Here is a 21458-nt window from a genome sequence, read left to right on the forward strand (position 1 = left end):
AGGGGGGGTCCTGAATAGTTTCTTATTTCCTAATAGGAAAGCGATACAGCATATAAAACAGTGATTTATCATTTATTACTGCAGCAAGCATCCAAGTAAGTGATGCATCACTGGAATTGGGGTCTCTGCCTCTACATCATGCTGCTCTCAGATGGAGTAGCAAACACCTGGTGACAAGTTTAAACATAACTAAGGCTGTACATCTAATGTGATTGGTAAAGGGCCCATGAACAAAGAGAGCTCAATCCCATGAGGTATCATCATTTAGGAAGTAGGAAACTATTCAGGACCCCCTCTCAAGGGTCTCTCTTTGCCACTACATTATGCTGCTCGTAGATTAGGGGGTAAATACCTGATAACAGAGTGGCTTTGGGCTACAAGTTTGGCAACCTCTGACACTACTTCACTAGTGACTAGAAATGGCTGTAAAGGCTCTGGCATTTCTAGCCCCATTACCCAGGTGGGTCTTCCATTACTACTGAGAATTTCATAGAGAAATCTAGAATTATGTCCAGATGCTAATTTTTTTTGTTGCAAAGAGCTAATATGAGTTGTAAACCGTTTCTGTTCTTCTGTCTTAGGGGGAAGTTTGCAGTGGTCAAGAAATGTGTAGAATTATTGACCGGCAAGAAATACGCTGCAAAGTTTCTGAGGAAACGACGAAAGGGTGAAGACTGCCGCAGTGACATCATCAATGAGATCGCCATTCTCGAACTAGCTCGATTCTCACCCTATGTGGTGGACCTACATGAAGTCTTCGAGACCAACAGTGAAATAATCCTCATCATGGAATAGTAAGTAGTGACGTCTCCTGGGACTGATGTCTGTAGCTGTCACAAGGGATTCAGGGTCACACACATTTCTAGAAGTCCACCTTGCAGTGATAAATACGCTCCACGCTGAGCTAAGAACTGATGTAGGTGAAGTGTCTCGAATCTGTAATGATGGTAATCCAAAAACTCAGAGGAAATTCTTACCACATTGCTCTAACACCGTGTAGCATCTTTCTGAGAAGCGCATGTTCGTGTCTGTGTCAGCTAAACCAAGGTAACCACTTCCTGCCCAGTTCACAGACGGTAATGTCTATAAAGCCCTATAAGGCTGAAGTATATAACCTTATATGGAGCTTATGAAAGTGTCTACAAAAAGTTGTGGTTGCACCTATTAAATGTGAGGCTTATTGCTGCAGAAAATATAATCTCTTCTGACACCATTTCTTCTTCAATTGTGTAAAGCCAAAAAGATTTCCATAAATTGTCCAAAAAGATCTGATAAATAGGGTAGAAAGAAAAAGAGCTACATCATATGTATAATTTAATTTAGCTCAATATTTTGAGGTCCACCTCACCAGAAAAAGGAAAAAAGAGCAGTCCGTAGCACATGGTGCAGTGAGTATTAGCAAGGCACTTTACTGTAGCGTGTAAATTGTTAAGTGGTTAAATGTTAAGGTTTTGGGGTTTCCCCATCTAGTGTCTCCCTTCCCCCCTTTTTTTAAACACTCTTGGGTGCTGAGAAACGGTTTCCCTTATAATAACCATATTGTGAGATAAAAATAACTATTAACAATGAATATTATTTATTGGAAAGTAAAAGTTCTTAAATCGCCTGACAAAAGAACAAAAAGCCTGAGGCACTTCAAACACTTCTTCCCTGATATCGTTCTACTCCAGGAGACACATTTAAAATAGTAGGATGTTTTTGTAGGCTTAACCGTTTTGGGGTAAGGAAGGTTCTGTGTTCAGCCACCCAGAAAAGACGTGCGGGGTAATGATTCTATTTCACAAACATTTCACATACACCTTGCAGAAGCAGGAACATGATGACCAGGGATGTTGGATTCACATCACTTTTGAAAGTGGTGAGGAAACTTATAGTATTAATAATATATATGGCTCTAGCGGTTCAAATAAAGGTTTCTTCAAAGAATTGGAACAAAGGGTATGTTGGATGTCTCCCCATTGATGATGATAATTGGGGGAGATCTAAATACTGTTAACAAAATTAGAGAAGACAAGAGGGGTTGTACCCCAAAGTCAATATGAGGAGAGACTTCTCTATCTGCCCTTTTATGTAATACAGGCCTAAACGATGTATGGAGATGGTTACACCATGATGCGAGAGAACTCGACTATACCTTAGGATCTGACAATATACTAAACAGGCTGTAATCAATAGAGATCCAGGGCAATATCACCTCTGACCCTTCAAAAAATAAATGATATATTACTACTACAATACACTGTATCACAATTCCTCTGTAGATATAGCGGAGGGACATCGTTTTCTTAATAGCATGTCCCTGCTTAAGTTATCACTAGAACAAAAAGATTTTATTAATGCTGACATAACAGAAGAGGCCATAAGAGCTACTATAAGGCCGCCGTCACACATGCGAGTTTTACGGACGTAAGAGCGCAGAAACTACGTCCGTAAAACTCGCATAACATACGGCACAATGATTCTCAATGGGTCTAGTCCTATCAGCCGTATATTACGGATCCGTAATATACGGCGTTCTACGGCCGTACAAAATCGCAGCATGCTGCGTTTGTCAGCGTATTGCGCAAAAAAATCGCCAATGAAAGTCTATGGGGGTGAGAAAAATACGGATTCCACACGGACCAGCAGTGTGACTTGCGAGAAATATGCAGCGGTGTTAGTGAAAAGTCGGTAATTCAATTGCCGGCTTTTCATTTCTCCTGCCTAAACCCGACAGGATATGAGACATGGTTTACATACAGTAAACCATCTCATATCCCCTTTTTTTTTGCATATTCCACACTACTAATGTTAGTAGTGTGTATGTGCAAAATTTCAGCGCTGTACCTGCTAAAATAAAGGGTTAAATGGCGGAAAAAATTGGCGTGGGCTCCCGCGCAATTTTCTCCGCCAGAGTAGTAAAGCCAGTGACTGACGGCAGATATTAATAGCCTAGAGAGGGTCCATGGTTATTGGCCCCCCCGTGGCTAAAAACATCTGCCCCCAGCCACCACAGAAAAGGCACATCTGGAAGATGCGCCTATTCTGGCACTTGGCCACTCTCTTCCCACTCCCGTGTAGCGGTGGGATATGGGGTAATGAAGGGTTAATGCCACCTTGCTATTGTAAGGTGACATTAAGCCAGATTAATAATGGAGAGGCGTCAATTATGACACCTATCCATTATTAATCCATTTGTCTGAAAGGGTTAAAAAACACACACACACATGATTTAAAAGTATTTTAATGAAAGAAACAAACAGGTTGTTTTAGTATTTTATTGCTCTCTCAATCCATCAGGAACACCCTCGCTTGGCAAAATAATAAACACACATGTCCTATCACGTCCCACGAGGTAATCCATCTGAAGGGGTTAACTAATATTACAGGCATGAGCTGCGCTAAACCACTCGCTCGTGCCTGTAATCCCCGGGTGCTGAAAGGAAAGCAGAGTGATCTATACTTACATTGAGTCGCGGTGATGTGCCCCTGCTGGATGTTCTCATGAACTGCAGCCTGGGAACTTTTTCCCACGCTCCAGGTCATATGAGGACATCCACCAGGGGGCGCATCACCGCGACTGAAGGAAATGTAGGTTAATGACCTACATTTCCTTCATTCACCGGGGAATTACAAGCACGAGCACAGCTGCATTTGCAGGGCTCCTGCTTGTAAATTATTTTAACCCCTTCAGATGGATTACCTCGTGGGACGTGACGGTTCAACAGAGGGTATGTATCTTGTGCATTTATTGTTTTGCCAAGCGAGGGTCTGCAAATGGATTGAGAGAGCAATAAAATATTAAAACAACCGCTGTGTTTATTTCATTAAAATACTTTTAAATCATGTGTGTGTGTTTTTTAACCCTTTAAAACAATTGGATTAATAATGGATAGGTGTCATAATTGACGCCTCTCCATTATTAATCTGGCTTAATGTCACCTTACAATAGCAAGGTGGCATTAACGCTTCATTACCCCATATCCCACCGCTACACGGGAGTGGGAAGAGAGTGGCCAAGTGCCAGAATAGGCGCATCTTCCAGATGTGCCTTTTCTGGGGTGGCTGGGGGCAGATGTTTGTAGCCACGGGGGGGGGGCAATAACCATGGACCCTCTCCTGGCTATTAATATCTGCCCTCAGTCACTGGCTTTACCACTCTGGCGGAGAAAATTGCACGGGAGCCCACGCCAATTTTTACCGCCATTTAACCCTTTATTTTAGCTACAGCGCCCAAATTTTGCACATACACAATACTAACATTAGTAGTGTGGAATATGCAAAAAAAATGGGGATATGAGATGGTTTACTGTATGTAAACCATGTCTCATATCCTGTCGGGTTTGGGAAGGAGAAATGAGAAGCTGGCAATTGAATTACCGGCTTTTCACAGATATCGCGCTGAAGTAAATATAAATACAGAATATATATATATGTGTGTCTCAATGATATATATATATATATATATATATATATATATATATATATATATATACTGTATATATGTTTTCCCGAACATTTGAGCACATAAATCCATTAGATGTCGGTTTTGCAAGCCTGTGAGAAAATCTCGCAGTACGGATGCCATACGGATTACATACGGAGGATGCCATGCGCAAAATACGCTGACACACCCTGCCTACGGATCACTATTTTGGGAACATTTCTCCGTATTACGGCCGTAAAATACGGACCCTATTGTCTTACGCCAAGTGTGACGCCGGCCTTAAACACCTACAATAAAATGGAAAGGCTCCGGGCCCAAGTGAATATAGTGAGGAATTTTATAAGGCCGTAACATATCATATTCTGACAACCTTAACCACATATTACAATAACATCCTTCACACAGGGGCCATTTTGAACATATCCAAAGAAACGTAAAAGTGATACACAAACAGGGAAAGGACCCCCTGGATGTGGTCTTCAGGCCTATTTCTCTAGTTGATGTGGATCAAAAAATTATTTCTAAAATAATGACAACGGTTGGCATGTTTTCTCCCACACCTGGTAGACCCAGCACAAGTAGGATTCGTAAAGGGAAGGGCCGCAGTGACGACGTGAAGTCCTGACAGTGCTAGATGCTAGCATCCTATACAAGCTTCTATTGTGTAATCATATACTAAACAATCACCCCCTCCATGAGTTGGTAGGCTGTGAGTGGCTGCCTCATCAGTATTTTGTACCTGTGTTGCCGCCATCTTTTCTAGATGGGCTGGCTGCATCCTGTAGTGCATTTGTTCAGAGAGCTGGGCAGGTAAGCGGTGCTGCCCTTTTTCAGCTGTATTAATTCTTGAATTTTTGGAGGACTTTGAATCCTCTTTTGTGGCTTTGCTACTAAGTTCACCCATATATCACAAAAACTGATGTTAAAAAAATACGAAAATACTTTTTTCATGAGAACCCTACACATTACTGTAGACCAAAGATGGCCAAATCCTCCAATATCGGCATCAGGCAACTGTCTAGTGTTTATGGAAGCCTTCCATCTCTCTCCTGACAGATGATTTTGGGGGAAAGATGGACTCGGCCTGTTGAATTTCTAATGGCGGATCATTTTGTTCTGTGGGAGATAAGCTGCAGCCAGAGGAGTTTGTCAGCGGCTCTAATAAAGAACACAGGAGCCCTCCTGTGTATCAGGGAGTTGGGATTGCTGTTGGCTGAATGATCACTTGAATGATCACTATGTTTTGCAAGGGTGCATTAGCAGAAACAGAAACAACTGGACTTCTATTTGTCGGTGATTTTTTTTTGCTTTTATTTATTTTACATACTTATATAGCGCTATTAATTTCCGCAGCGCTTTACAGACAACATCATCACTGTTCCTATTGGGGCTCACAATCTAAAGTCCCTATCAGTTTATGAAACCCAGGGAGAACATAAAAAACTTCTCACAGATGTTGTCCTTGTACTCAGTGCTCAGTTCTAACCACTGAGCCACCATGCTGCCCTATTATTTGTAAGGGAAATGCTCTTTAATAGAGATACTCAGTGTGGAAACAGACACAATCGGGAAACAAAAAGCTAGACTTATCTGTGAGGTAAATAGGATTATGGCATTCCTCCTACAAACCACAGAATGGACGTGTATCGTGCACAGTTGTTAATGTTGTAAATGGGGGGCCAGGTGCTGTGTACATTCTACGGCAGATTATCTTCACACTGTCTTTCTGGCTTATTATTTGATTATTTTTTTCCATGACGTACACCCAGCAGCTGGAGATGAGAGGACCATGAGGAAATAATGATTTTAATTATTTCTTTGTCAGTTGGCCTTGTGCTTGAGATCTCATTAGCCGCTCGTGTAGACAGTAAATGGGACTTGCAGGCCTCTGGACATGGAATGCGCTGAGACAATAAATTCTCATAAAACCATCTTATGGCAGCCAGGAAGGAGATTAACCTATTCAGCTCTTGTCCTTTTGGAGGATTTTACTAGGGCAACTGCAAATGTCAAATAAGTTTTTATAGTTTTAGAAGTGAGCAGCATGTCTTCATTTTACCAGGAACCTCAGGTTAAACATTGGCTGGCCAACAAGGAGACCATGCTGTGTGTCCGATTTCTAATGAAGTGCCAGGACTATCCTGAACAAAGGGACAAGATGAATATTTGCATAATTTTGGACTGAATGACAAATAGCCTGTTAAGCCTGGTTTAGGCCGCTTATAGCACTTTATGCCGCACTGCCGAGAAGTTTATGGCAAAAACCACATGGAGTTTTACTATGAATTGATGCATTTTTATGAAAAATGTGTCCGCTCACAGTAAAACATTGAGCAGGCTCTTCCCACTTTTTTCTCATCTGCAAGACACTACATATTCCACTGTGCTGAACAGAGGTCTATGTCACCATTTACATCAATGGTGAAGTGACCATTGCATATGGTCTTTGTCTCCAGTGGGGAGCACAATCTGGTTTACAGATTATAGGAAATTGAGTGACAGGACACATTTGGTTGCTAAAAGAAAGATGAAAATAGGTAAAAATGTAATTTAGGGTAACAGTGGCCAAACCCTTAGACAGCAGTGCAGCCATTCACTGTGCACTCTTGGCTCAGCGAAGCATAGTTATAGTCTCAATGGGGAGATAACTCCCATAAGATCAAAAGGAATGGGCATGTTGGAAACTATTCCGGAATTCCCACATCTGCAAATGGGTGAGAGATGGGACACATCATGCACATTAGATGCTCAACTAGTTTTCTCAAGATCGGTGGGTTTGGTCGATATTCATGTGTACGGCCCAATACATTTATAATCACAAGACATCTGTAACATATTCTCAGGAAAGATACAAAGACGGGCGACAAGAAAGGGATTTCTGAATCTGTCACTTGTGTAGGGAATACACCGCAGGCCTGAAACTCTTCCTTACCAAAACAATGTATGAGACAAAAAAAGCAGACTACAAAGGCTTGGATCTGACAGTTTACAGGCTTTGAAGGATGTAGTGAGCTAATATTTGCAGCACCTTTCCTCAAGCGGTGATTTACATTTTCCATGGTGACACAGGCATATTAAGTAGTTTTCCTCTGGCTATTTTGCACTTGGTTAGCACCTATAATCTGGCCTCCTGAACAACCCTCTGTTTGACATTGTGACTCTGAATGTGGAAACCTCTGGGAGATCTGTAACTTTGCAGAATGATCACAACAGCAGTTACACTGCAGGAATCACTTGTCAATACTAATTGTCATAGCCTATGTATTATGGAGAAGCTACAGTATATAAAACTGCAGGGATGTCCATTGTAATGAATTAGGAGACGACTGCCATATTGTAATATACGGTAGAAGGTAATGTGCACTGCCACAGTCATAACAATAACTGTGCAACAGAGTGCCTCCTGAGGAAGCCATCTCCTGTGGTGATACACGCGGGGTCCTCATTCCCATATGATGCTTTCTATAAGCTAATTTACCTGTGTGATTCTACACATGGCACTTTATTGCACATAGTTTTTGCTTACTTTTATATTTTTCGGTATATGTGTTGTGCATTGTACCTTTCTTTTTTTGCTGAATTATACTTGACATCACTTTAGGGGTAATGTCCATTCATACTTATCTCAGATATCCACCACATTTACAGAGCTCTCTTGGTTATCATGACAGTGATAAGGGTTGTGTCCCAGTTTCAATATTTGACCTAGGAAATAAGTTATGGCACAGTGTGCGCATTTTTAAATGTTTTTATTTGTCTTTTCTAGGTTTTTGTGTTTGTTACCTAAGAAAGATTTGCATTGTTTAAATTTAGGAAGTGCAACTGATTTTTTGTAAGTGGCTTGCCTCCTTTTTTGCATATCCTAATAATATTTCATCACTAAGATGGGAATAACCCATGAATTAAAAAGAAAGGTTTTGTGTGTATACAGTAGCTTTTATGTGGAGCTATGTGTCTCTGTGAATGCAAATAAACCTTATGTAGTCTGTCACGGCAGTCATACTCCCGTCCTCCTGTACGTAGAAGACGTGGGGGACAGATGGATGTCGTTCTGACCACAGGATCAGTCTATACCTGGATTGTTTGTAGTCTTTCATAGAGGCAGATAAAAGTGCATAGATAGAAACATACTCTAATGATATAACATTTGGCAGAATATTATGCTGCGTGAAACTTGTCAGACTTACTCACCACTTATGACAGCCCATAGCAAAATCCGGTGACAAGATCGGTCTTGTATATTTGTGCTGGTTCAGAATCACATGGATACAGATCGTTCTGTACTCCAGCAATCACAACATGCTTATACTGTCATTTAGGAAGGTGAACAAAATGTTTTCATAGCCCGAGGCTGTATGATTTCAGGAACAGTAACTGACTACTAATGTGTCCAAAAAAATAGGAATTGCCTCACTGCGCAGCATATACCTTACTGATAAGGGAGCCTCATTGTCCATCTGTGTAATTCTTTTTGTGAAGGTTCTACATTGTAAAGTCATGTCCAAGTGACTAGTATCCTATGGAAGATTGACAGATTTTGTTCCTTTAATATGTATTTTTATATATATATATATATATATATATATATATATATATATATATACACTCACCGGCCACTTTATTAGGTACACCTGTCCAACTTCTTGTTAACACTTAATTTCTAATCAGCCAATCACATGGCGGCAACTCAGTGCATTTAGGCATGTAGACATGGTCAAGACAATCTCCTGCAGTTCAAACCGAGCATCAGTATGGGGAAGAAAGGTGATTTGAGTGCCTTTGAACGTGGCATGGTTGTTGGTGCCAGAAGGGCTGGTCTGAGTATTTCAGAAACTGCTGATCTACTGGGATTTTCACGCACAACCATCTCTAGGGTTTACAGAGAATGGTCCGAAAAAGAAAAAAAATCCAGTGAGCGGCAGTTCTGTGGGCGGAAATGCCTTGTTGATGCCAGAGGTCAGAGGAGAATGGGCAGACTGGTTCGAGCTGATAGAAAGGCAACAGTGACTCAAATTGCCACCCGTTACAACCAAGGTAGGCCTAAGAGCATCTCTGAACGCACAGTGCGTCGAACTTTGAGGCAGATGGGCTACAGCAGCAGAAGACCACACCGGGTACCACTCCTTTCAGCTAAGAACAGGAAACTGAGGCTACAATTTGTACAAGCTCATCGAAATTGGACAGTAGAAGATTGGAAAAACGTTGCTTGGTCTGATGAGTCTCGATTTCTGCTGCGACATTCGGATGGTAGGGTCAGAATTTGGCGTAAACAACATGAAAGCATGGATCCATCCTGCCTTGTATGGAGCATCTTTGGGATGTGCAGCCGACAAATCTGCGGCAACTGTGTGATGCCAATATGGACCAAAATCTCTGAGGAATGCTTCCAGCACCTTGTTGAATCTATGCCACGAAGAATTGAGGCAGTTCTGAAGGCAAAAGGGGGTCCAACCCGTTACTAGCATGGTGTACCTAATAAAGTGGCCGGTGAGTGTATATATATGTATATATATATATATATATATATATATATATATATATATATATATATATATGTATATGTATATATATATATATTATTTTTTTTTTGAGAAGTTTATTGGGTGTTTTTGAATACTTTGATGCATTTTTGTGATTGAGTGATAAAAAAAACAATGTTTTTTAAAAATTTTATTTGACTTATGGAAGGATGTTGGCAGAAGAATGGCCCTGTTGACATCCCAGTAAACATGCAGCCTCAGCATCAGGTCCAGTGATTGATGTGTCAAAAGGAGAGGCGTGCAAGTGGAAACACCCCATTGTCATGTTGAATATCTTCATGATGACCTGCTTTTAGTTATTGTCTTTACACAGCTCTGGCAAAAATTAAGAGACCACTGCACAGTTTTATCAAAATCAGCTTCTCTACATGTCTGACAGCCATTCCATTCCAGTGTCAGTTGAATTCCAACCAGAGTACACCTCATTCCACTTAATGTGCTTCTGATTAGGAGATCACCTGAACGAAATCTTATTTAACAAAGGAAAGTATAAAATTCCTTCTGCTCAGGCAATGTTCCCCAACTATGAGGACTGTTTTTTCAAGCAGGACAATGCATCATGCCACACAGCTAGGTCAATCAAGGTGTGGATGAAGGACAACCACATCAAATTCCTGCCATGGCCAGCCCAATATCCAGACCTGAACCCCATTGTAAACCTCTGGAATGTAATCAAGAGGAAGATGGATAGTCACAAGCCATCAAACAAAGAAGAACTATTTACATTTTTGTACCAGGAGTGGCATAAGGTCACCCAAAAGCAGTGTGAAAGACTGGTGGAAAGCATGCTAAGACGCATGAAAGCTGTAATTAAAAATCATGGTTATTCCACTAAATATTGATTTCTGAACTCTTCCTGAGTTAAAACATTAGTATTGTTGTTTCTAAAAGATTATGAACTTGTTTTTTTGGCATTATTTGAGGTCTGCAAGTAATGCATTTTTTTGTTATTTTGACCATTTCTCATTTTCAGATAATACAAAACTTATTGCTTGGAACTTCGGAGACATGTTGTCAGTAGTTTATAGAATAAAAGAACAATTTACATTTTACTCAAAAATATACCTATAAAGAGAAGAATCAGACAAACTGAACATTTTGCAGTGGTCTCTTAATTTTTACCAGAGCTGTATATGCGTGGACACACATGATTGCAAATTTATAGTATCTTGACCTATAATAAATTCTAATTCTCTGAATAATCTTTCTTTTCTAGTGCGGCAGGAGGTGAAATCTTTAATCAATGTGTGGCCGACCAAGATGAAGCTTTCACAGAGAAGGATGTCGTGCGGCTCATCCGTCAGATCCTGCAAGGTGTGCTGTACCTACACAGAAATAATGTCGTCCATCTTGACTTAAAGGTAAAAGATACTATGGATATAATCTAATGTAAACATAATCTACAGTTTAGGCTTGTTTTCCACATCCAACATGTACAGACCACAATGGACCACTGATCTCCTGATCCAATATCAACAGCCTCATATACTACTGAATTTCAAATGTACAAAAGTGGCCTTACAAGGACGTGACAAGGCAGTATTTAGGAACATGAAATGTGATTAAAGGATGATACATTATGGTTTAAAGGGGAAATTAAGTCAAAATGAACTTCTGTCCGATACATGTGAGAAGATTACATTGAGGAAGTCTATGATCTCTGACCACCACTGATTATGAGAATGAAAGTTCTCTATACTGTAAATTCTGACACAATGTTCTCAGCTCACTGAGACGAATATGATTGTTTGGTTATATTTACTGTATTAAGACCTTTTTGTCAGCTCAAGATCACAGACTTCTCCAGTTTGATCTGTGCACATGTATCTATGATGGATCAGAAGATCATCTGACTGATTTCCCCTTTTTATTACTACAGGTGCCTCTCACAAAATTAGAATATCATCAAAAAGTTAATTTATTTCAGTTCTTCAATACAAAAAGTGAAACTCATATATTAGATAGTCATTACAAATAGAGTGATGTATTTCACGTGTTTCTTTCTGTTAACCCCTTCAAAACCTTGCCCTTTTTTGGTTTTGCGTTTTCGTTTTTCGCTCCCCTCCTTCCCAGAGCCATAACTTTTTTATTTTTCCATAAATATGGCCATGTGGGGGCTTGTTTTTTGCGGGACGAGTTGTACTTTTGAACAACATCATTGGTTTTAGCATGTCGTGTTCACTAAATGCTAAAACTGACCTGCCATTTTGATTCTCCAGGTCTTTACGAGTTCATAGACACAAAACATGTCTAGGTTATGTTTTATCTAAGTGGTAAAAAAAAAATTCCAAACTTTGCTTAAAAAAAAAAAAAAAAATTTGCGCAATTTTCCAATACCCGTAACGTCTGTAACGTGATCTGGGGTCAGCTGTGGGCTTATTTTTTTTGCGTGCCGAGCTGACGTTTTTAATGATACCATTTTGGTGCAGATACGTTCTTTTAATGGCCCGTTATTACATTTGAATGCAATGTCGTGGCGACCAAAAAAACGTAATTCTGGCGTTTCAATTTTTTTTCTCGCTACGCCGTTTAGCGATCAGGTTAATCCTTTTTTTATTAATAGATTGGGCGATTCTGAACTCTGCAATACCAAATATATGTAGGTTTGATTTTTTTTTTTTTTATTTTGAATGGGGCGAAAGGGGGATGATTTAAACTTTTATATTTTTTAATATTTTTTAAAACATTTTTTTTTTTTTTTTTTTTTACTTTCGCCATGCTTCAATAGGCTTCATGGGAGACTAGAAGCTGGCACAACTCGATCGGCTCTGCTACATAGGGGCGATCCTCAGATCACCTCTGTGTAGCAGAATTACTGCATTGCTATGAGCGCCGACCACAGGGTGGTGCTCACAGCAATCTGCCATCAATAACCATAGAGGTCTCAATGAGACCTCCGGTTGTTATGCCGACACATCGCTGACCCCAATCATGTGACGGGGTCAGCGATGCGCTCATTTCCAGCCTAATGGCCGGAAGCGGTAGTTAAATGCCGCTGTCAGAGTTTGACAGCAGTATTTAACTGTGATTCCACCCGCCGCTATTGCGGGCACATGTCAGCTGTTCAAAACAACTGACATGTCCCGGCTTTGATGCGGGCTCACTGCCGGAGCCCACATCAAAGCAGGGGATCTGACCTTCGCCGTACTAGTACGGCGGAGGTCGGTAAGGGGTTAATGTTGATAATTATGACTTGCAGCCAATGAAATCCCAAAAGTCATTATCTTAGTAGATTAGAATACTTTATAACACCAGCTTGAAAAAATGATTTTAACATCCGAAATGTTTGTCTACTGATATCTATGTTCAGTAAATGCACTCAATACTTGGTCGGGCTCCTTTTGCATCAATTACTGCATCAATGCGGCGTGGCATGCAGGCGATCAGCCGGTGGCACTGCTGAGGTGTTACGGAAGCCCAGGTTGCTTTGATAGCAGCTTTCAGCTCGTTTGCATTGTTGGGTCTGGTGTTTCTTATCTTCCTTTTGACAATACCCCATAGATTCTCTATGGAATTAAGGTCAGGTTTGCTGGCCAATCAAGCACAGTGATACTGTTGCTTTTATACCTGGTATTGGTACTTTTGGCAGTGTGAACAGGTGCCAAGTCCTGCTGGAGAATTAAATTTCCATCTCCAAAAAGCTTGTCGGCAGATGGAAGCATGAAGTGCTCTAAAATTTCCAGGTAGACGGCTGCGCTGACTTTGGTCTTGATAAAACACAGTGGACCTACACCAGCAGATAACATGGCTCCCCAACCATCACTGATTGTGAGATGGAAATTTCATTCTCCAGCAGGACTTGGCACCTGTCCACACTACCAAAAGTACCAATACCTGGTTTAAAAACAACAGTATCACTGTGCTTGACTGGCCAGCAAACTCGCCTGACCTTAACCCCATAGGGAATCTATGGGGTATTTACTGAACATACATTTCCGTAGGCCAACATTTCAGATGTTAAAATCATTTTTTCAAGCAGGTGTCATAAAGTATTCTAATTTACTGAGATAATTACTTTTGGGTTTTCATTGGCTGTAAGCCATAATTATCAACATTAACAGAAATAAACACTAGAAATAGATCACTCTGTTTGTAATGACTCTATATAATGAGTTTCACTTTTTGTATTGAAGAACTGAAATAAATTAACTTTTTGATGATATTCTAATTTTGTGAGATGCAGCTGTATTTATTTAGCATAGCCCTGAATGTCACTACCTACATTACTCTGTGGAAAGTTTCATTCTTACTAATCTTGTTTTCATAATTTCTTCTTTATAGCCCCAAAATATTTTGCTTACCAGCAGTAAACCACTGGGAGACATTCGAATTGTAGACTTTGGTCTGTCCCGGCAGGTAGACAACATTAAAGAGGTGCGAGAGATACTTGGGACCCCCGAATATGTAGGTAAGTCAAAGTGATGCTAGATAAACTAATAAGCATGCATGTAGATCATTCAACCATTGATTGCACATAAAGTGGCATTACTAAAATGTTGTCCACTACTTTAACATTGATGGCCTATCCTTAGAATAGCTCATCAATGTCTGATTGGTGGGGTTCCAACACCCGGCACCTCCGCCGATCGCCTGTTGTGTGTCAGCAGTGGCTTGAACTGCCCAGTTACAGAGCTGTACAGTGTAGCTCCGTCTACTGTATCGTGGCCACGGCCGGGTACTGCACCTCCGCCCCCTAATCAAATCAATAGGGGGCAGCTGTCCAGTACCCGGCCGCAGCCACTATTCTGTTGACAGAGCTGTGCAGCTCCAGCAGCAGACACCATAAACAGCAGATATGCGAGGGTGCCAAGTTCCGCACCCCCACCGATCATACATTGATGACCTATCCAAAGAATAGGTCATCAGTGTTAATGTAATGGCAAATCTCTATAAGAATTGTGAGCCCATGTGTATCAAGATCCAGGTTTCTGTTGTGAGAGTTAGGGCTTACACTCAGACCAATGTTATTCAATGAGGCTGTACAGATGAATGATTGCTTTTCATTGACCGAATTTGGAAATTGGATGAGACTCATGAAATAACAAATCTGGAACATCTTTTCCTAGAACTCATTGTGCCATTCCTCTATTATTCCACTTGAATAATTATGAATATATTGACAATTGGGTGTTACTACTTGTCAAAGGGGCGTGTTTCTTTACAGTCTGACACTGATAACGCCAATTAGAATGTGTGCAGGGACACCCAAATCACATTAGGATAGGTTCCACAACCGGAGATCACCTTGTTGTGGCTGCTGGGCATGCATGAACTGGCCAAATTGTTTTCTAGAGCAGTAATGCAATTCCAATTTCATATGTTTGCATGCTAAAGCACTACAGAATACAACTTTATTGGGTAATTATGTACAGAGAGGGCTACTCCTAGTATGCACCTGTACACACCAGTTTTCTCTTTGGAAAGGACGGTCAGCCTTGTGATCTTTACCCAAATAGATTGTTTGGTGTCACCCGTGATACTCAATGATCAATTGCTTCATACATTTTTAGGAGTTCCTCTACAAAGGTTTGGGAAAAAATGCTACAAAAATGGCTTTTATGAAGAATACAAATATTTACTGGCACAGAGATGTCAGAGCTTTAAGAGTACAGGCAAAATTTAGCAAGGGAGTTGGATGATCAGTGTGGAATATGCGTGTAAAAAGGAAACCCAATGTACAGTATGTAATATATTCGATAACAGTAAATGTAAAATTTGACTCCTGTTCTGAATATTCTAATTGGATTTTTTCTTGATTTCAGCTCCTGAGGTGTTGAGTTATGAACCAATCAGCACAGCAACAGATATGTGGTGAGTTTATAAATGGAGATAACTGGACGAACACTTAGTCCCCTGTTGTGATTGATGCACCCAGGTTACTATTACCCCATATACCTATTATCACTACAGGTGCTTGAATCTGAACAGATTGTAAGATTTCATTTCTTATGTGTTGTGTCACAGGAGTATTGGAGTACTTACATACGTAATGCTTACCGGAACATCTCCATTCCTGGGAGACACCAAGCAGGAGACATTCTTGAATATTTCACAAGTGGCCGTACAATACCCACAGGAAGAGTTCGAGGGAATCTCAGATGATGCTATCAACTTTATCAAGTCTCTTCTTATTAAAAACCCCAGGTAAGGATTTTTAGTACCTGACTGGGTAGAATGAAATGAAATGGGCAGAAAAAACTTGCCCAAAATACTGTGGCTAAGAAAATTTGGAAAATGGCTATTTTAGTTTATGGTCATGTTGGGCATATCAGAAATTGAAACATTTTCCACGTTTTTGATCTTGAGGGAATGTTTTAAAGCTGGCTGTATTTCGCAGCTAAAGGTGGTCATACATAGAGATGGCAACCAGATGAGTTGTGGTCTCGTCTTGCCATCAGCTTTCAGCCTGAAGATGCAGAACTGAAGCTCATACCTTCTTACTATCTTGTTGCCCAGAGATTATGATATGGCGTAAAGAAAGATTTTGCATCTACCATTAGGTTAAGTTCACACGCAGCATTTTTTTTTTTTTTTTTTACTAAAGAGTTTTTAAAAACAAACTGCTGGCAGGAAAACTCTGCTTAAAATACATGTGTTTTTCAAGAATTTTTCCTTGTATTTTTTTCCATTCATTTGAATAAATGAGAAATACTGCAAAAACACAAATAATTGAACCCTTTCTGTTAATAAACAAACCTCTCAATTCCCAACCTACGTACCACTTTCCCCCCTTGTTAATTATAAAATTATAAAAGATTCAATAAAAATTATTGGAAAAGAAAGAATTGACATGCTGCAGATTTCTAAAAATGCATAGCAGCTCAAAAAAGGCAAGGAAAAAAAATGCAGAGTGTGAATGATATTTTAGAAATCTTATTTACTTTGATGGTACTGTAAAATGCTGCATCAAATGCCACGTGTGAGCATACCCTTACCCTACTCATCTCTAGTTAAAGGTGGTTTCATCTGTTATAACTCGCCCATAAATTGCTAAGTAGAAGTAAACCTGTCTCAACCCTCTCTTCAACAGGAAGCGGGCTCGAGCTGACCAGTGCCTTAAACATTCATGGCTATCTTCACACCAAGAGCCAGAGCCTTTGAAGGCCATAAGTTTTGAGCAGAATGAAAGTGAACTAGAGACACCTGAAGCTTCAGAAGAAATTGTGCTTCTAGCCTCCTACACTGTTCATTGTCCATGCCTGGAAATCCTAGACGCTGACCTCCAAGGTGTGAGGAACCAATTTACTGCCTTGAAGGAAATTCAGCCTGAGGTCGTGTGTTAACATCAGGATGATCCTTGATTCAACTAAAGCAGGTTCTGTCCCTCAAGGCTGGAAGTGGAGATCTAGAACAGCCCGTGTTTTACAGGTCAGGAATAAAACGGGTCCTTTGAAACTAGGCTCAGCTTTTTGCCTTTTTTCAACCCTAGGCATTACTGTGTTACTGCTGCCTTATTGCCTGTGGAATAGTTTTGACTATCCAACGCTATCCGTATTGAGACAACAATCTTTGTTTTAGTCTTATAACGTGAACTTCGGAAGAGTTAAAAGTGATACAACTTTAAAGACTACTAAGTGCACTTGGAAGCATCTTGAAGAGAGAGACAACTTGGTCCAGAAACACAGCATTAACTTCAAGACTGAAAACCTTGACTTTGCTCACTGATATCCCAGTATGTCAGCCCCCATTTGTGGGACATATTAAGCACTGCCCCTGATCCACTTAGAAGCTAACAAAATGCACCAGACATGCCCCTAGTTGTGGTATATTTGCTAATGCACCTCGCCTTTGATATTCAAGAATCCAGTGAAAAGGGATCCTTGGGAAATACGCAAATAGTTATTGGGACTTTTGTGAGATTTAATTAATGTTTAATATGAAAGCCTGCTTATAGACTATGAGTGCTGGCACCATTTTACCATCAGATGCCAGCTGAAGTTCAAGCCTTTCAATTATTTTTTTATGATGCAGCGATTTAAATAATCTTTCATAAGAAAAATATTACTGGGATGAGTTTTTTCAGGTTAGCTATGGTAAATAATTCAGTTTTCATACATGGCACATGAAATTATCCTCTGGTGAATGTTAAAGAGGAAAGAAGATGTTCCCTGTCCAGAAAATAGGACACAGCAAAATAAGCAACTATGCACTTAACCTTTGGTCGTCCATTGCTAGGTCCAAACCCCCCCCCCCAAAGAATCAGCATTGTTGGGTGTCAAAGGAACTTGTACAGGTTACTAGAAAACCTAGCCAATGACTAGTCATGGTTCTTGCAGCCATGTTCTTTTAAACATTTGTTACATTTTTGCCTTAATATAGGCACATTATTTTGTCCATACCATGGCCTGTTGGACCTCCCAGAGAAACTGAACCAAATGTAGATCCTTAAAGGGAAGTTGTCACCAGGATTTTGCTATGTAATCTGAGAGCAGCATACTGTAGGGGCGGAGACCCTGATTCCAGCAATATGTGTCACTGGTTGGTCTGCATGATGTAAGTTTGATAGTCACTGTTTTCTTCTCTGCAGATCTAGCAGTGTTCAAATACTGAGCCCTGTATATCTCCGCCCACACCATTGATTGACTGGAAGTTGCCAATGTACAGTGTTCACAGAAAGCTGCCAATCAGTGCTGGGGGTGCGGTTATATAGAACAGTTGTACTAGGAGGCATGAGACATCTTGTCCGGTAGTTATAATCTCCTGCTGATAAAACACTGATTTTATTGAAACAACACACAGCCTAATAAGTGGCACATCAGTGGAATCAGGGTCTCAGCCCTTACATCATGCTGCTCTCAAATTATACAGAAAAAACCTGCTGACAAAATCCCTTTAAAGAGTTCAGCGGTGGGTTCAGTAGGTCCAGGTATTGCAGCTGTAACTTCTGTAGCTTGGACGTTAGAAGTACCCAGTATTATAACCATGTAACAGCTGCAGGACGCCACTTTTGACAACATAGTTGCATGTCCTTTAGCAAAAAAGTGTAAAAATGACACTGAAAATATTATAAGTGTAACCTACCCACTTAGTATGTAAATATTCCCCACTTGGGAAATTCTAGTTAAAATACACTATTTATAAATGTGGCTTATTACATTTTTCTACAGCAAAAAAAAAAAAAAAAAAAGGACAACTTTGTGCTACTTTTGCCATCACTTAAAGGGGTTTTCCATGCTTACGATATTAATGACTAATCTAATAATGGTCAGCAATATCAGATTAGTTTGGGGTCTAGCACCCCCACTGATCACCTGTTTGCTGCCGGATGTACACTATGTAACTGAAACACCACTGTACAGTGGCCGTTCTGGGGCCTGCAGCACAGCGCCTACACTATATACATGAGCAGGAACTGAGCTATAACACCGGAGAACGACTCAGTATACCGAGCCGTGCTGTTCAGCTCTGTCCACCATTTAACATTCAGCTGAATAGTGGTGGTGCTGGATGGCGGATGCCCACCAATGAAATAGGCCATCAATTCAGGAAGCTTTAGAAACACCTTAAAAGCTGTTGTCTGCTGTATTTTTATTACAATCTCCATGCACTCTTAGTTTGTTATGTATTCTTAGCACTGACGACACATCCATAAGACTGCTACGTATGTACATGCCTATGTGACCATGTGGAGAGCAAAATTTATTCAAACAAGTAGTCTATAGACATGAAACTATGCCACCTAGTGGATACAACTGTCATGAAGTTGTGAAAGCATTTGCTTCATATGAATTGTTGGATGCTTCTTATGCAAATTGCCCCTTCAAAGAAAAAGAGGACTTGAACTCTGTAGCGCCACCTGTTTGAAGCAGCGATCCTACAAGTCACAATCAACCCTTTAAGAGACAATTTGCATATTAAATTTCCTAGAGGAGCATTGCACGGCGAATAAGCCAAGCCAGAGCTGGTATGTCACTCTCCACAAGGAGAAACCTTACCCCTTAGACCTGGATGCTTGTTAGTAAGACATCTTCGGAGATGGCATATTTCCTCCAATAAGATTACATCAGTTAAACTTCATTGTACTTTTGATAAAAGGTTTCTACTAGGATCCATTAATATTTTTTTAATTATACATAAACAAGAGCAATTACCGTAGTTTTGAAACAAAATGTTAATTGCTTTTCCATGGTTAAACTGCATTGTATCAGTCAACCATGTCCCTCCCTCCGCCATTGACTTTACTATAGAAGTTAGCTTAGAAGTTGCGCACACATCTACCACCATTTAATACTTATGGCTGCATTACATTTTTATATTTATGCCTCCAGTAAACACTTTCTCCAAGTCAAACTATGGGACATGGTGGTGTTACATCTGTACTGCAGATATTTCCCTGTGTCCGTATATATGTAGTGTAGTGGAAATACATGAGGATACTGTGTAGCTTTATATTGGCATTACGCAGTCAAGTGCACATATTAATATTCCGATATCACAGGTTGAAGTAACAATAATTCAGGCTGGCATCCTTGCAGCAATGTCATGGCAGCCAACACCCTGCTCAGCCCATGCCTGTATACATAGATTGCCACTGCCAGAGGTCACTCTTTTCCATTGCTGTAATGGTGATTGATTTTGCAGTCATAGCCGGAACCTTGTGTCCTCCATGACAGGGATCCAAGTATGTCGTATAATAGGAGCATTCTATTTGGTCTGTGTCACTTTGTTAATATGTTTTGTAAATAAAGATATAAATATTTTACATGATGTCTGTGATTATTATAGTGAAGGGTAGCGTTTGGGTGGAAGCAATGGAACATTATGAAAAAAAACTTCCCACACAAATCAGTAGTTTCTATTTTAACCATCTGTCTCATGGGCTGAAATCTGAAATTCCCAGCTCCACTTTGTTTTGAAAAATAACAAGAGAATTCCTGAATCAGCCTGTGCTATATAGAGAAACAGCTACTGTGACGGGTCAGAACCGAGGCAATTTCCTGCCAGGCTTTCAGTCCCCTAGGTATACGACAGACAAGGAAAAAGGACCCCTTTGCAAGAACAATATATGGGACCTTTGCAGACCAAGAGTTACTAAAAATGCAAAATTGCCCCTGCTTTGGCGGTACAAATGGGCCCCCCTACGTCTTGGGCTCCTGTGCTTAGGCCACGTACATTATTTAGTCAGCATCTTACATCAGTATTTGTAAGCCAAAACCAGGAGAGGAACAATCAGAGGAAAAGTATAATAGAAACACGTCACCACTTCTACATTTATCACCCACTCCTGGTTTTGGCTTACAAAAACTGAGGTAAAATACTGACTAAATGCTGAACGTGTGACTGTGGCCTCATAATAGAGCATCAATATCAGATTGGTTGTGGTGTACCGCCCAGCACCACTGGCGACCAGCTGTTCCCTGTGCAGCCGGAAGCTTGATGCAATCGGTTCTAGAATGGAGCAGCACAGCGCCATCAACTGTGTCGTGGCTGCTGCTGGGTACTGCAGATCTACTCCCATTCATTCCAATAGGGGTGAATGCGCAATACCTGGC

At 40.5% G+C, this 21458-nt stretch overlaps 1 protein-coding gene across 1 annotated transcript in view; it reads left to right on the top strand.

Moving 5' to 3' along the window:
• Positions 1–19074, top strand: part of LOC143765448 (serine/threonine-protein kinase 17A-like) — a 70471-nt gene extending 51397 nt beyond the window's left edge. The window contains exons 2-7 of the mRNA XM_077252121.1: positions 582–794; positions 11183–11327; positions 14248–14374; positions 15729–15777; positions 15931–16110; positions 16997–19074. Of these exons, the coding sequence (XP_077108236.1) occupies positions 582–794; positions 11183–11327; positions 14248–14374; positions 15729–15777; positions 15931–16110; positions 16997–17249 (967 nt within the window). The 3' untranslated portion in view covers positions 17250–19074. The remainder of the gene's footprint in view (positions 1–581; positions 795–11182; positions 11328–14247; positions 14375–15728; positions 15778–15930; positions 16111–16996) is intronic.
• Positions 19075–21458: the final 2384 nt, after the last annotated feature.

Source organism: Ranitomeya variabilis, chromosome 4, assembly GCF_051348905.1.
Source record: "Ranitomeya variabilis isolate aRanVar5 chromosome 4, aRanVar5.hap1, whole genome shotgun sequence".
In the NCBI taxonomy this organism is placed as follows: Eukaryota; Metazoa; Chordata; class Amphibia; order Anura; family Dendrobatidae; genus Ranitomeya; species Ranitomeya variabilis.